Source organism: Lemur catta, chromosome 9 (genome assembly GCF_020740605.2).
Source record: "Lemur catta isolate mLemCat1 chromosome 9, mLemCat1.pri, whole genome shotgun sequence".
Lineage (NCBI taxonomy): Eukaryota > Metazoa > Chordata > Mammalia > Primates > Lemuridae > Lemur > Lemur catta.
The window spans coordinates 87,125,715-87,142,315 of NC_059136.1; the positions used below are offsets into that span (position 1 = coordinate 87,125,715).

At 46.0% G+C, this 16,601-nt stretch overlaps 1 protein-coding gene across 3 annotated transcripts; it reads right to left on the bottom strand.

Annotated features, from left to right (window-relative positions):
- Nucleotides 1–1,081: 1,081 nt before the first annotated feature.
- On the bottom strand, nt 1,082–6,752 carry LOC123644544. Of its 3 annotated transcripts, none has more exons than XR_006737172.1 (2): nt 2,439–2,593; nt 1,082–1,865 (listed from the first exon to the last, which is right to left on the bottom strand). XR_006737172.1 is itself a non-coding variant. In XM_045560680.1 (2 exons), exons 1-2 carry the CDS (start codon nt 6,447–6,449, stop codon nt 1,438–1,440), a joined length of 456 nt encoding a protein of 151 aa, XP_045416636.1. In that variant the 5' UTR covers nt 6,450–6,752; the 3' UTR covers nt 1,082–1,437. The 3 variants fall into 3 exon arrangements, 2 of the variants coding, with proteins under 2 accessions (XP_045416636.1, XP_045416637.1); XM_045560680.1 differs by lacking the exon at nt 2,439–2,593 and adding an exon at nt 6,422–6,752; XM_045560681.1 differs by having other exon boundaries at nt 2,389–2,587.
- Between the last annotated feature and the right edge of the window lie 9,849 nt (nt 6,753–16,601).

Consider the following 16,601-nt stretch of genomic DNA (forward strand, 5'->3'; position numbering starts at 1 on the left):
TAACATAGTCCATCTCATTGGCTTCCAAATAAATTAATTTACCAGGTCCCTCTAAAGTTTCTGATCTGGTCCTTTTCTCTTATCCTAGTCCTTTGACTGATTTGGCCACTGCGACAGTGCCAAAACAAGAAAGTTATCTTTGCATTTTAAAACCACCCAAGGACCCCCTCAAGACTGGGAAGAGGAAAAGTCAAGGGGAAATGGGGCGTAGGGGCGGGGGACGGGTGTTCTGATCTTCCCGCAGTAGTTGAACCGTTTGAGGTTTCCTGCGCAATATGGTCAGGGAGCCATTTAATGTTATACTCCTCTCTTCTGTTGTGTTCTCCCAGCTTGGCCCAGGACTGCAGACAATCACACTACCTGCGCTTGGAAGAACCAGTGCTTTCCAAACGCTTCAACTCTCTAGCATATTTACACATACGGAACTACTGCTTTCTTGACAGCTGTCAATGTAGCTCCCCTAAAATCCCCTTTGGAGATTCGCCTGCGGATTTCTGAGGCTCCAACTGAAAAGTATGAGCCTTTCACTTTCGAACACTTGGCTGATTCTGGACTCAATTCGGGGGGCTTTGTGGGGCAAGGGCTGGGTTCATTCTACCGCCCCCCAAATCCCCTGCAATTGTCTTTTCTCCTGTCTGACCCTGAGATGCTCTGGTGTCCTTCAAGTGCAGCCGTAGGCTCCGCTCTTGGCATTCACCGCGTGCCTTAATTGTATGACATTAAATCAAGGTCCGCTGTGAACACGGAGGGCAGAGTCTCTGATCTTGATCCGGAAAATAACAGACCCACTGTAACTACCACACTTCTTTCCCAGCTCATCCCCCTCCCCCAGCTCTGAGTCCTTACCCCCAGAGTCATAACTCATAAGCCCAGCTCCTGTCTCAGCTCGCCTCCTGCCACATCTGCCAGAATCGCTGTTAATTAGGCTTTTCCGTGCAAGTGTAGACGATGCATGTGTCTGCGTATGCATATGCATATATCTGCATGCCATTTACTACACACCTAAACACATACATACACCTATAAATCTAGTTTTCAAATGACGGCGTGGATCAAGTTAATTACCCCTCTGGTACAGATCTAATTTTGTAATCGTGTTATTTTAGTGGAGGCAATTAACCCAGTTGGTTCGCCCTGAATCCCTACTAAGGCACTTGTCAGGAATGGCAGGTTTTTAAGGATCGCGCCATTGCGTGTTCTGCTGCAGAAACCTTTGCCAATCATTTCTTGCTGTAGGGGATGAAATCTAGCATACAAAAGGGAAAATAAGCACGCGTGTGTGCAAGTAAGATAAACACACAGATATGCCTCTTCTCTGTGTCTTCTGATTACGTTACCGCGGTTTTGGTTGCGAGATTTTGGGAAAAGATGAGAGTCCAAGGGCGGCCTGGGTCATCTTTCTTTGTAATGCGGAAAAATTAACTCAACCGCACCTGCCTAGTCCCGAGAGAGCTGGGCGGCCCATCTGGTCTGGCTACAGTTTTGCTGCAGAGAGAAAAGGCTGCTCGCTAAGGCTTCCCCACTGCCTGGGAGCGCCGACCTCGGGTCTGGGCCCGGTTCGGGGTTCAGTTCAGGGCAGCGCAGCGGACGCGCACTCCTCAGACTGCGGCAAGAGCCGGGCGGCTGCAAGCGCCTGGGCCGGGCGGAGGGAGGGCGAGCAGGAGAGAGGAAGGGATGAGGGGAGTTGACCTCTACGGGCGGAGCCCTCTGCTCAGCGGGCTGGAGGCAGCGGGCGCAGCGGCTCTTTTCACGGCGTCCCCTACGGCGCGGTCTGCCCAAGGGAAAGGCCAGCTCTCGCTCCAGCGTCCGAGGAAGGGAGAGAGCGCGGAGAGCCGGTCTTAATGCAGAGACCCCAGAATGCGCCCCTGAAAAACAGAATCGAAGCGCAGTATTAGAGAGGGAGACGGGAGGGAGGAGGGGGAGGCTGGAGAGAAGGGACACGAGGCGGGAGGGAGCACTGGAGGGAGACAAGGCGACCAGAGGACAGGACCCCAGTTGGCTGGTCGCGACCTCAGTCCCCAGGCTTCAGCGCGGCGCAGGAGGGACCCGCGGCTCGCGGAGCCCGAGGCCCGCAGGGCGGCACGGTGGCTGTGAGCGCAGGTCCCGGCTGCGGAAGTGCGAGGAGAGGGCCATGCGCTGCGGACACCGCCGCGTCCAGACAGGCGAACTCGGAAGCTGGAACCGTAAAAACACATCCGCAGATGGTCCTTCTGTGCAGTGTCAGCCGCTCCCGCATCCCGCACCCCCTTTCCCCAGCCTCGCCCCCTCCCTTAGACCACACGCCAGACCCTCACTCTCCATTCTCCACCCCTCTTCACTTAGGACCCTGCAAACTGCAAGACCCACAAGAAAATCGAAACGATCGATGAGAGAAAGAATTACATATACACATAGCCCTAGAAATTCGAAGGAGAAAGACCTGCGAGCCCTGCTCAAACCTGCAGAGGACCAAACCGTTTTCAGTCGCTGCTCAGCGCCTTCGCGGAGGAAAGAGGAGGCTGAGAGGCTTCCGTGGTATGAGGTGCTTTAAGGTGGGAGGTGGGGGTAGGGAGGGGGTGGGTCGGAGCGGTCCGGTCTTTCCCCCTCGCTTGCTGATCCAGAATTAGGGATTAATGGCTCGCTCCAGCCAAACAAATAAGGCATCTGCCTTCAGCACAAGAGGATTACACGGGCTGCTGACGTCACCAGTCAGACAGATGTTGGCTCCCAAAGTCCTGAGCAGCTCGCTGTGTCCTTGAAACCAAAGAGCCGCAGAAGGCGCGCAGCCCCCAATTGCTGCGCCTGGGTACGGCAAAGGGCAAGAGCCCAGCCCTTGCTTACACCCCCCTAGGTGCCAACACACTGGCCCAAAGACAGCTCCCTAAGACGTCGTGCTTTCAGCCTCTCCAGCCCTCCCCTCACAGTCCTCCTGTCAATGCCCAGGCTCACTCAAAGCCAGCCCAAATCACCATTCTCGGTTTCCTCTTCCTAAAATGGAGACAGGAGCCGACAGCCCTCTCGACATCGCATCTAGATCCTTGCTTTTAAGCTCTCGGGCATTTGTTCACTCACATGCGGTTGGCCGAGTAACAACAAAATAAGCACCTTAGGCCGGACAGAGTCCACGCTCCAGATGAGGGACCGCCTCTTAATTATGTGCGCAAGCAGCAAAAGCACAGCTTATCCGCATCGCCTCTTCTCAACCCTGCTGCCATCCTTCCCCCAGGTCAAGGTTTAGGTTTATGCTTAATCTTACCACGAATGCCATCCCGGACGAATGTGACTTTCTAAACAATGACTCTCTCCCAAGCTAACACTGCGTCCCAACCAGAGCCCTGGGCCACCACTTGGTGAACCACTGGGACCTCACCATGGTCCTGATCAGGACACCATAAAATGTCATTGCATACTCTTTTCAAGTACTTTGAAGACGTTGTCCAAAGGGGAAAAAAAAGTGTTCTATGTTTCTATGTGTCCCAAACATTTCTAGCATTTAATTTCAGGAATCTGCACGTTCAAAGAACTAGTTTCCTTTACAGCCAAATGTGATGAATAAAGATCAAAAATTAATTTCTTTATAAACCCAGACATTCCTTTAAATTGATATCTTAACTTAAATTTAATTATAAACTATCTTAATTTCTCTAACTTGCATATTATATTTGCTTTATATGATTTTCCAGGCCTTTATAGGTCACCTTAAAGTCAGGTTACCAAATAAGTCAAAAGATACATGAAACTAGAAAGTTAAAAGAGCAATTTTGAATGTGTTATGTAACCCACAGATGAAATGGTTTTAAATGAATTTCAATTTTGTAAAGGAATAAAGACAATTCAAACAATGCACAAAACAAAATAAATTGATTTCCAGCTCAGAGCCACACTGAACCAATCCTATGCCCCCAATTTAATCAGTATATATGAAAAAAAAAACCTGTGCTTTCTTGGAAAAAAATAAATGTTTGCCCACAACATTGCACTGTCAGTTATAGACTACAATGCCTAAACAGGGGTAAAGGAGTAGCTGGATTATATCTCCATTCATATTATCCTTGTCTATCAAAGTGGCATTTAATTTTTCCAATTCTATGCATTTAGAAATTCAGTCACTGATAAAAATCAATTTAATTTGCTCTAGTGTCATTCAGCTAATGCCAGCCTAAAATAGTAAAATTTCTCTATCCCCACTCTGCTTCAAGGCCTTAAAAGAAACAGTTCACATCTAAAATAGAAGGATTTAAATGTTATTTACCGCTAACAAAAGGTAGACTTCATCTTATTTTAATTGAATAAATTATTTTATTTGAAATAGGGTAAAAACCGAACATATAAATCATTGTTTCTTTGAAACTTGGCAGAGTGAGTTTGAAAAGCCGTATTTCAAAAGAGTCCAATTCCTTTTAGAAATCATAAAGATTGTTTTTGACTGTCAACATATTTTGAATGTAAACTTCCATTCTGGCCTCACAAAATGTTACTAGAGCCCTTTTTGCTCAGTAATTTAATATTAGTTCGCTGTCCATGGTCTTGATCCACATGAAGGGAAAAGCTAGTTGCCTTTTGAAAAATGAAAGTTACAATGCTTCTGCACAAATTTGACTCCCTATCATTTTAAGATGATGTCAAAGGGGGGGACTCTATAAGCTTCAAGTTTTCTCCTCCATCCCAGTTTTCATTTTTCTTTATTTGTCACCATATTGAGAGTACAGGAAGCAGACAGGCAAAGTTTGCATTTCATTATTTTTGGGTTGATGAAATTACCACCCCACTTAAGGATCCAAAGAATTGTAGTAAATAGGAAATAATATATATATATATATATGTATATTTTTTGCTTTCAGAAAAGTAACACAGACATTCTTTTATAGCCATTCTTGCCCACCACCTTTACATATGGTTTAACAAATACAGAAAATTTTACTAAAATGACAAATTAGTTTTTTAAAAAGCCAAACAACCTTCTCATTTTTCTCTCTCCATATTAACATCTCTATAGAGAGACATGCAGATACCTCACACACACACACACACACACACACACACACACACACACACACACACACACACAAGCACTAAGAGCATTAAACTAAATCCCTTCTTGAACACCCTATACTTCTTTTCTAGGGAAGCAAAGAAGGCATATGCTTTAGTGGCTAAGATGCTGAATAATTTCTCTATCCAAAATAACATTTCATCTTCGGTTTAAAAAACAAAAGGCTGACCCCGCAGAGTAACATTTAACCTCTCCTGGGGTTTCTTCGAGGGGGGAAAGGAGAAAGGAAAAGAAATATTCTCTCTTCCCTCCAAAAATTTAATTGTCTTTCCTCCTTTATTTTCCCCTTCAGATTATCAGGAAAAAAAATGTTATTTGTATGCGTGTATATATAAACACATATAAACAGACACTTATTTTGTGAAACCCTGAGAGTCGCTACGGATCTTTGGAGGACACTGATCCGCACAAACCCGTCCTGTCTGTGCTTTGATGCAAGTACCTCAACGTCAAGAAAACAGGCTCCTAGTTTTAAACCGAAGTCGGTACTCACGCCAGGCCACCGGGCCGAGCCTCAGCGACTCACACTTTTCTGGGCACAGGAAGGCTACTTTCTTCGGAAAAAGTATTTAGAACTTGGGGAAATCCTTGTACCGGAAGAAAATGGCCTAAACACAATAGGACTCGCCATTTTCTCCTTGCGAAGCACAAAGCGCTTGGCGCTGCCCGCCACACAAAGAAAGCCTGGGCCCGCGGAATTCTTGCACATTTTCTAGAGGCCAAAAAATACCTTCCCAGAACCACAATTTCTCCCTTCTGGGCGCTCTGAGACACACACACTCTCCTACCCTCACTGAGCCCTCGGCACAAGCAGACCCTTTATTTGCGATGTAGATAAAAGACGCACCGAGGGCGCGACGCTACAGAGCGAGCTAACCCCGGCAAGAATAAGTCCCGAAAACCAAGGGGCCTCGTCCGCGGCTGCCCGGGGCTCCAATCTAGGCCGGGGGGACTCGGGTCCCCTCCCTCCTCTTCAGATCCCTCCTTCCAATTCCATCCTGTCTCCCAAGAGCGTCTGGTAGCCCGGGAGCTTAGGGATCTCTGTGACCTGATTTCCATCCATTGCCAGGAACCAACCTTACTGCCCGGAGCTGAGCCGGCCGCTCTCAAGGATGCTCGCGACGCGGGAACCTCTCGCCCCGGCGCCTCCCGCCGGCCCCCGCCCGCCGCTCCAAGTCACCGCATCCAAGTCAACCCGAACCCTGTTCTGCACGCCCACAATGGGCAAAAACACACTTCTCCCGCTCACGTGCGAAAAGTGCAAGCTTCGAGGCAGCCCCTGTGAATAAAAACGCCAAAACACAAGCAGCGACCCAACTCTCAAAGCGAGCACTCCCAGCCCACCCGGCGTCGCAGAGCTGGGCTAACGCAGGAAAAGACAGTACTTACAGCCGCCGCGCCTTTGGGTAATCCGCATCTCGGCCCGTTTGTTTGTTTGTTTGTTTAAAAATCAACACATCTCTATATATCTGATTGAACACGTCTTCCACCGTGGAGAAGGAACGAAAACAAGAATCTCTAGCCTAGCGGGAATGGGGGAGGGGGATGTAGAGTTTCATTGTCTACGCTGTGCACACGCAGCCCAAGGAAAGACGCTCATTGCCGTATGGGGCTCCTTCTACTTTCTGCTTGAAATTCAGAAGCTTTCAACGCAGTAAAGCGGGGGTTTGGTCTCCCTCCCTGCCTCCCTCCTCTCCGTTCTCTCTGTCTCTCTGTCTCTCTCTCTCTCTCCCTCCACTTCTTCTCCCTCCTCTCCTCTCCCCTCCCTCTCTTCTCTTCTCTAGCTCGAAGTCTCTCTCTCTCTCTCTCTCTCTCGCTTTTTTTCAAAAGAGGGCAGGTCGCTTCCTGCATCCCAATGAGTTAAATCAGTCACTTACTTCTCATGCATCAGCAGCCTCTTTAACAACCCGAGGGCTGCAGGCACAAAAGAGCATTTAGCTGCCTCCAATTTGTGTAGAAGGCCTGTCCTTAATTTGTTTTTGGAGTATAATTAAATCATGTATTTCACGTAATATAAAAATACCAAATTCCCAACTTTAGCGAATGAACTGCTAATGGTAACCTTTGAAAATAAATCCGTCTTCTTGTAGGTGTTCTTATGGAGGGCCTAGAATGCCCCAGAAATAGGGAGGCCTAGGGTTTGGGCCCAAATCTCCCCGCTCCTCCCCCCTTTCACACGTCAAGGTCACAGTCATATGATCCCCTGTTGCTTTAAAATGGAGCCTTTTTTGTCAACCCTTCTCCCTGGAAAGGAATTAAGTCTTTTTATGGGATGGGAAGATCTAAAGGATTAAATAAATAAATAAATAAATCCTTAATCTGAAATACACACGTAAGCAAAATCAGATGTTGCGATGGTGGGGTGGAGGGACTGACAGGCCATGTGAGAGTGTGTAGTTTCAGCTCCCCCTCCTCCCCTGTCGAATTCTGAGGTCGCTCGGTTTTGCTCCGGTTTCTTCCGGCCACTAAGTGGGCCGTAGGGGACGACAGGGCCGGCGCCTTTTTAGCTTTCAGCGAGTCTCTGAGGGGTCCTGATCTCGCAGACACCGCCCAGTGCTCAGGGGGATCTTGTGTACGGCTCTCCCTTCTCTAAAGGGGCTGGGGCACAAAGAGCAGCTCTGCCTTCCTACAGTTTCTCGTTCAGAAAGAATAGAACCCCAGGCCAGACCATTGTTCTTCCTCCACGAAGGGGGCCGAGGATGATAACAGGGAGAGATCTTCTCTCTTCCCGGCACTCGCCACCCATCTCCTCCCTTACCCCACCCAAGGCTACTGCCGGGGAGAAATTTAGGAGTACTTTCTGGTAGATCATGGGATCTAATATCATTAATATCTTGGTTATCTCAGTATTTTCTTCAGCAATATTCTCTTAAGTCGTCAGTCGGCTCCCATTCCCCCTTCCCATTTTGTAGTTCTAACAGTGCTTGTTCAGAAACATTGCACTCAGATGCCAGAGAGGTTAGGACCGCAGATAACAGCATTTAGTTCCACCGAAAGGGAATGAAACAATATAACTCGCCACTTTCCCCCCTGAATATTCGCTCTTATCCCCTAAATCACCCTGGGGTTTTGAGTAAGGCCATGTTTCACCTTGAGCATTTATCAAATCATACCCAGTGGTTGATGCTACAGCAGGAGGACGGCCAGGCCGCCAACACCCACCTGACATCTGCTTGAAATATTCAACAATACCTCCAACGGGGTCGTTTGCAAAAAGCAGAAAACCAAAAATGAAAGAGGAATTGTTTTTTAAAAAAATTTAAAGAATATACATGTGTGTGTATAATACAATCCTGAGGTGCTGGGTTTAGGGGCTTGAATTACATAAGACAAAACATCTCTGCGGTTGAGCCCAGATCTAAGGCCTCACCGCACCGGTGTTTTATTAGCAGCGAACGACAACAGCTTTTTGGAGGCACTAGTAGAAATGCGCATCATCCCCCTGCCCCATATCTTTCACCGAGGATGCTCATTCTATCCGTTTCCAGTTTATTGACCTGAGATGTGGGACTGCTAAAGATCCTCAACGACTTGCCAAGTCTGAGAGAGGCAAGGTCACGCATTGAGCACCGAGTCCCGCCGCCGGGAAGGTGTGGCTCTTTGCTCTGGTTAGCCAGCAGAGTCCGCTCTGCGAGGTGACGACTTCAGACCACCCGGGTGGGCACTTTAGCCAGCATCCTCCTCCCTCCCCCAGCTCCAGCAATGCCAGCTTTGCCTCATCTTCCTGGGCCCCTGGAATTTCAGCCTTGTTTGTGGGGAGGCCTTGGGAAAGCACCCCGTGGCCGGTGGGTTTCCAATGAATGGACTGTTCCCTCACCCGGTTTACTGAGTCGAGGCCGTAAGAGAAAATGTGACAGAGATCCGAGGTGAGCGCTGCAACTTTCGCCCGAGATTTTCATCCCGAACCTCAGATGGCTGGGCGGCGACACCTGCAAGGCAGCCCGCAGCCACCGCCTCCGCGCAGCTCTCAAGGTGGGGATCATAGAGTCTGATACAATAAGGTCACCTGCCACCTTGGGCCCAAATCGCTCGAACCCCGCCCCCAAAACTTTTCTCGAGACACCTTTCCCTCTAGATCCTGGCCTCCAGCCCTCTGCACAGGAAACTGAGCGGGCGATTCCTTTCCAGTCCCAGGTTTCGGGTTTGTCCTGCGCACGAACCTCCCAGTGCCCTGCGCACTTCGTCGCCCGGGCTTGGAGCTTATGAAAATGTAACCCAACTCATTGCCAGAAGTTGTTGCTAATTAGTGGATAATAAACTTCTGTAGCCAGGGCACAAAAGTCTTTTAAAAGTGCAAAGGTGTTCTTTGTTGTGGCATCAGAAAAGGGATTAGCATATCAATTGGACTGGGGGGACCGGACAATGAGCCCTCCTCCCCCTCCGCTGCCCTGAGTTCGCCGCCCGCCGCCGCTCTACCCTCTTTCAGTCCTTCCTCCTCCTAGTCTTCCTCTCCCAGCTCGAAGGGCTGTCAAGACTCGGTTGGGGAGTGCGGGGCGGCTGGCTGGGACCGAGCAGGCAGGCGCAGTGCGCGCTTCCCGCCGCCCACCAGGCCGCGCGGCCTGCGCTGCGCCCGCGCCCTCGCCCTCGCCCTCGCCCCTTGCGGAGGGCTCAGCCTAGCCCCGCGCCCAGGCGCGCGCCGGAGGAGGTGGAGGCGCGTGGGGGCGCACAGCCGGAGCGCGGCGGGTCGGGGCGGCGGCGAGGGCGTGGACGAGGCCTGCCAGGGAGGGCGGCCTCGCGCGGTCCCACGCGGCGCCCCCTCCCAGCGCTCGCGGCCTGGGCCCCCGCACACCCGCTCACGTCGCCAGGCGCGCAGAACCTTGGCCGACTTCCACTCCCTTGTCATGAGGCACCGCCCGCTCCCCACCCTCCTCCCGCTGACCTGGCGACCCAGGCTTGCGGGCGTCGGGCGGCTGGCGAACCTAGGGGGGCGGCCGAGACCCCCTGGCCCGAGGGAGCCGAGTCCTCAGGGGCTGCGGGTCCGCTCGGCTGGTCTCGGGGTGAGGTGCCCTCCATCTGCCCGCCCGGGGGCCGCCGAGGCGAGTCGGCTGGAGCGGCCCAGGCCCCAGCAGGCCCGGCCAAGTCTCCGCGAGACCTCGCCTCACCCCGCCGCCCCCATCGGCACCCCCAGCCCAAGCCGGCCCCGCGGAAGCCCAGCCGCCTCCCCCGGCCCAGGCAGAAACTAGAAGGCCCGCCCCGGGCCAGGTGCAGGAAAGCAGAAGTAAGTCTCGCAGACCGAGAGGCGGCCCAGGCCTGCAGGGCCTCGGCCCCCACTCCCGCCGCGCCCCCGCCCGGCTGCGCTAGCCCGGGAGCGCACGGGGGCAGGGGCGCAGGGCCTGCGGGGCCGCCTCTGGCTCGGAGAGTCGAGGAGCAGAGAAGGGCTCGGGGACGGAAGGCGAGAGGGCGAAACTAGCAGCGACGGCGGTGCGCTTCGCCAGCCGGCGGCCGCGCGGGACCCGCCACTTCCCGGCCGGCCGCCTCTCGGCCGCGAAGCCCCCGCCACGCCGGCAGCCCCGGCGAGAAAACGCTTTCTTCCCTTTTTCTTCTCCCCTCCCCCCTTTCCCCTTTCTCCCTAGAGGCAGCTTCCGTCCTCTAAATGCAATTCAGAAAAAGGAAATCTCTGGGGCTCTCCTTTTCCCACCCCGTCTCGTCTCCTCCTAACACTGGTGTTAGGCGAACAAGCGCCAAACTCACACAAGTTTTCCCGAAAACGAACAGCTTTAACTGCCGTGAGGGAAAATGTCGGGGAAAAAAGTGGAGGCCGGTGTCTCCCTAAATGCAAAACATCAGAGAGGAGTCTGAAAAGAGCTTTACTTTCCCTGCGAAATCTCCATTGTTGCCTGACAAACAATGGGAGCCCGGGCGACCGTAGGGCTGCGAGAATGAATAGGCGACCCGCGGGATGTGTGCGGGTCAGTGCTTGGGGTCCCGGGCCTAAAGCCCCTTTCTCAGCTTGCCACAATAAACCAGCGCAAGGTTTAGTCTTTACTGGGTCACCGGCCATCCTCCATTATTCAAAACTTCACAACAAAAAACACTTATTAATCAGCGCTGACCAGAGGCCCCTTTTGAAACAAGAGAAGAGGGGAGAGAGAGGGAAGGAGAGAGGGGTGAAAAGAAGATTGAGAAGCCCTGGACAGATCTTTCTAAAGCCAGAGCGACCATGGGGTACTTTCCTCCAGTGGCCAAAGTTTATTTGATACAACTAAGTTTCTAATCAGGCTACGGAGACCTGGATTTCTCCTCTTTTGCCTTACTCCGGGTCTCTTCCTCTGAAGATGTTGGAGACTTTGTTGCGAGGAAGGATGGCTTTAGGTCAAATTGCTAAGGCCTGATCTTAAAGATCTAATTGCTATTGGAAGAGAAGCCTGTTTCCCAGCTGGGCCTCCACTCTGGAGATGGAGCGAGGAAGACTGTCCAACTCTGCTCTGGGCACCCTGCTGATGGATGAGGTGTCAGGCCAGTCGTCATGTGAGGACTGGTTTCCAAATGGTATGAGCCAGTAGTCAAATGTGGTACTTATCGGTGATACTGAATGCAATCTGTAGATTTTCTACTTCATGATGTTATAGGCTGGATATATTAAAAAATTAAACTTGCCTGTTAGAGTGAAGAGGTTCTGAACTGATTGTTCCTATGCTTAGACAAGGAGTGAAGGGGAAGAATGTGATGAATAGTTTTAGAGAAGAAAATCGTTCAAAATATTCTATGCCACTAAAGTCAGTGGGTTCTTTGCTCAACTTTGGTAATTTTTACTAAGCTTATTTGGTGTTTGTAACTTAATTTTATGTCTTTTATTTATCTGGTTACATGATAATTATGAACACATGCTCAGACATATATGGACCCTCCTATACATCAAAGTGAAGTGCTACATACGTCAGCTTTATGGATGAGTTTAATCCATTTAGAACACAGTTAGACATTTTTGATGGCAAAATTTTGTTGCTTTTTGATTTGGGGTTGGAAGCCAATATTTCTTGGTTATTCTGTCTGTTTCACATTACTCAGGTTGTAATTTAGCCAAGTGAGCAAAGCTCTTTTGTAATAGCTGATGTTTACAAGTGAAGGGAGGCAGCAGATATTGAATCTTGGTTGTCAAAAGACATAAAACAATTATTTTCCTAAAGAAATAGAAGTGAATGTCAAAGCAGTATTCTTTTAAGTTTAAAATTTCATTTGTGTCCACTTTTGGATCCTTGAGTAACATAACTAACCATTTCACTTGTTATGATTCAAAGAACCCTTTAAGCCCAGAAAATGTATGGATGGGGGATTGTGAGTTGAGCAAATTAAGCTGTAGAACTAGATGGCTTGGTAATGAAAGCAAGAATGCAGAATTACTTGGTAGTAAACTACACTGGTATTTACCAGAGTTTAGGTAGTAAATGCAAAAGTGGGTTGCATGGTTTGGTCTCAGGAAGTGTGTTTTACTTAGATGCCTACTATTTGAGATTGGCTTTTTTTATGTAGAAAATATTGTGTGCTCAGATTTTGCAGAGCTCAACGGTTCTTGCAATGGAGTAATCAAGTGTTATCTGAATTATTTAAAGCCTGGGATTAAAGGCCTTGGAGTTGAATGCTGACAAACTCTCACATGTAGGCAGGGGAAGGTTTAGTATTCTTTTCTTTCTGTATATACTTTGAAAATAATTTGATCAAGTGTGGTGAATTATTTTTAAAATTTATGCATAGAAAAATGAATAATTCTTTTGCAAATTGTTTCCCAAATGAGCAAATAAGATTATTCAGAAAATGAGGAGGTATCTGTTTAATACATAACAATGTGTCACCTAAAATACATTGTTTTTAAAAGACTATTCTTTAAAAGACATATTTTCTATGGAAAACTCTACTGTTTCAAAAAGTATTTAGGGAGTAGATATACAGAATGTATTCATTCAACAAATTCATTTGTGGGACATGACAATTTTATGTTGTGTTTTTTTCTTTTGGTAATTTGGTTGACTCCCTAGTTTGCTTGAAGGAGGCAATATTCCATTTGTGTGTATATTTTTACTTGTAAACTAAAGGTATGTTCTAAATGGGACTAATCTTTTACAGATTGTCTTCTCAGTGAGTTCTCTTGAATAAGCAAATAGAAGAGAAAAATTTCAATCATAACATAATACATTGAATGTGTATGTATACTATAACACAACATTTCATTTTAACACATTTATAGATTCCAAATACTTTTCTTTCGTTCCTTCCTCCTTTCCTTTCCCTCCCTCCCTTCCTCACTCTCTCTCTCTCTCTTTCTTCTTTCTTTCTTTCTCTTTCTTACTTCCTTTTCTTTTCTTGGCTAAAAAATTAAGTAAATAGCATTGTAATGACATTTTCTTAAATATACCAGTGAATTTGTATGGAAATTAGAATACCTTCCACATTTGTCAAAAGAGAAAAGTATAACACATAAACATTATATTCAGCAAAGGTTTAAAATAGAGAAATGTTATTTGTTGCTATAACTTAAACCATGGAAGCAATATTTATTAAATTTGGCATGTCTTTATAAAATCATTATTACTTCCAAGTGCATTTATTCAGAGTTAATACATACATATTGTTGCTTTTTTTAAAAAAAATACATCTGTAACAAAAACCTAAAAATTACATGATAGATTTAGCATATCATAAAAATTACTTCATAGGTATCTAAATCACCATATTCTGGAATTTATTTATTTATTTATGTATTTTGCCTTATAAAAGCCACCAGGCAGTTTTTTTTCTTTAAAAAAGTGACACATTTAAATAAATCTCAGCTACAAAAGGAAACAAATATCTTGATAAAACTTGTGTATCTTTACCCAAATGAAGGTTAGATGGCAAAGTTTATGATTATAAAATGAAAAGTAAATGCAATCCGGTGAATTTATTTGGAAAACTATTTCAATTTTTGCATTTATTTTTCTTCCTGGCAGGTGCATATAATTCAGACCTTTTTTCCATCTTGACAGAATTTGTCAAATTCAGTTCAAATTTATATCAACATGATCTGACAAAATACAGTACCAATAGGTTATCATGACATATAAATGTAAACTGTGCTGAATATTGCCTTAATACACACTATTTTCTCTTTTATCTAAAAATAAACCAATGTTGTTTTTCATGATAGAGAGAAAGTAAAAAGAAACTGATAGAAATTTGACTTGCCCCCTGTGATCTGCCCTGTTGCCAGAGAATTCTGGTTAGTTGTACAGATCTAAGACTTCTGTGGAATGACTCAACCTGGTACTTATTTATTTATAAACTTCCAGCTCACTGGAGATTCAAAGTTATATTTAGAAAACTAGAACCTCACATGATATGTGTTTATTTGATTCTTTGATTTAAATACTTCATGAGTACACCAAAAGTAGTCTTAATAGAAATTTTTTATTGCATATATACATTGCATTTAAACACCCCCAATGCATTTTTGTATATACCATAACATACCATCTCACTTTTGGGGAATAAAAGAAAATAAAGCTTCTGAATGAAACTTTTTCTTCAAAATTATGTCTACAGTTCTTCTTAGTTTAATATTTCCTTCAGCTAATTGCATTTTGGTATATATGTTGTGAAATCCATTTTGGCTTAGATATCAATTTTTTACCCAGAAACCTATCTGCTGATATAACCATTTGTGACAAAACAGAGTATTCTAGAGAATTTCACAAAAACATCCAAAGATATATGTGTATGTGTTTGTCTAACCTATTTAAATTTCAATGGTTTGTGGGTGTTTACTATAAATTTAAAAGAAAGTATTCAGTACTTCCTTCCATTATGGTAGGATTTTTTTTGGTTTTGTTTTGTTTTAATGAAAACTATTTTAGAAACACCTATAAGATAAAATATATATCATGAAACACTTTTGTGTTTGGATGTTTTACCTTAGTAATCAATGATTGAGTCTTTAAGATTCACACAAGCTTCTCTTTCAATTAAGGAGGCTATTTCAAGATACTATAAGAAACTAGCTGAGTTGAGGTTATGGCAAAGTACTAAGGTATTTTTGTTTATTTTCATTTCTTGTCTTATATAGATTAAAATGTAACTGAATGTCCTTGTACTCTTTTAGCGCCCTTTCTATGTTTTATTGCTTTGTAGGGGAAATGTTAATGGGGGTGGGGATATTGGAGAGGAGAGGGATTAGGCAATACAGTCTATGGATCAAGCAAAGTTTAGGTGGTAATGCTAATGGTATTGAAACAGTATCATTGTGGCAGGAAAGGATTCATTTTCCAAACTTTTCTTTCTCTATCATTCTCCTGCCTCTCCACTCAAAATGCCTAACAGATCCCATGAAAATTAAGCTCTAGTAGAAATCTGTTCTGTACCTGATGAAAAAGATATCAAGAGGCAGGAGAATGACTCAGGTCTCACATAAGGACTGGCACTTTGGAGTTCATACTAGTCTGAAGCAATATAATGTTATGTTTTATGGATGTGCATGATGTTTCATTTCCCAGTAGTTACATGTACATTGCAAATGCATGGAGACTGTCTTTAAAATTAAAGCCCTAAAAACAGGACCATTCACTTGAACATATTTTGTAAAAAAAGAAAAAAAGCATTAAAGGGGAAAAGTCTTAGCTATGGGGAGAGAAAAATACTTAGCCATGAAGATATATAATTACATTGCATTGCAGCTAGCTTTAATCAAACTCCAGTTTTCTGAAGACCACACAGTTAACTGGAGTTTATGAATATCCCATGAGTTTTTCTATATACTCCAGCTCTTTATGAAAGACAGCTTTTGTAAAATCAGCCACCTGAGACCATACTCTATCTCAGCTTCTTTTTATCCCAAGGTGGTTCAATGATCTTCTGAGACCTAGAGACAAACAGGTTTGTTTGTGCATATACTCCATCACGAGTCTAGCCAGGGCAAGCTATTCTGGGGCTACTTGGAAAGAATTGAGATTGGTGCAGTGGGACTTGATCAGAAAGGCTGCTAAGCTTGACCTGACAGGTTCTCTGGGCCTTTGTGAAGGCCCTTGCCCTCAGATTTAGAGCCATAGTTTCTCCAAAGTGGTAGGGTAATACCAATTTCATGCTTTGGTATGGAACTGGGTTTGTTAGTGTAAATTCTAATGATTCCTACAGCTGTAAAGAAAATAAGCATCATGGGCAAGCTTCCCTTTTCTCTTCTTGTACACTCTTTGTCTTTCTCTTCTCTTCCTTCTCCTATTGTTCCCTCCCTCCCTTCTCAGACTGCAGTGGCACTGAGTCAGCCCCCTGGGCAGATGTATACTTTACCGTGGGTTTGCTTGCTTTGTTAGTTATTCTTTAAAATTAGCCTGGTAAGGGCTTAAATGAAGTGTCTTTACTCAATTTTGCTCTTTTTCTTTCTTTGAATGTTCTACTCTTCAAAGAAATTAAATGTCTTAGACTAATGTGTTTGCTTAGTACAGGCCTCACTTTGCAGAGTCTGGAGGTCAGGCCAGAGGCATGGAGAAGGCCAAACTGCAGGTGTGGTTTTCCTCTAGAGTGAGCTTAGTGTGGCCTACAGTTTACTGATCTGAGCCATATCTCTGGGACTGCCTAAGCACAACAATCCCCACACTTTAGGGAG

Excerpts from the sequence above, each read along its gene's own strand:
- LOC123644544 (XM_045560680.1), bottom strand. The coding sequence starts at position 6,449 with ATGCGGATTACCCAAAGGCGCGGCGGCT. Across the intron at positions 1,866-6,421 it reads TACCCAAAGGCGCGGCGGCT|GGGCGCATTCTGGGGTCTCT; the intron begins GTAAGTACTGTC and ends TCTGTTTTTCAG.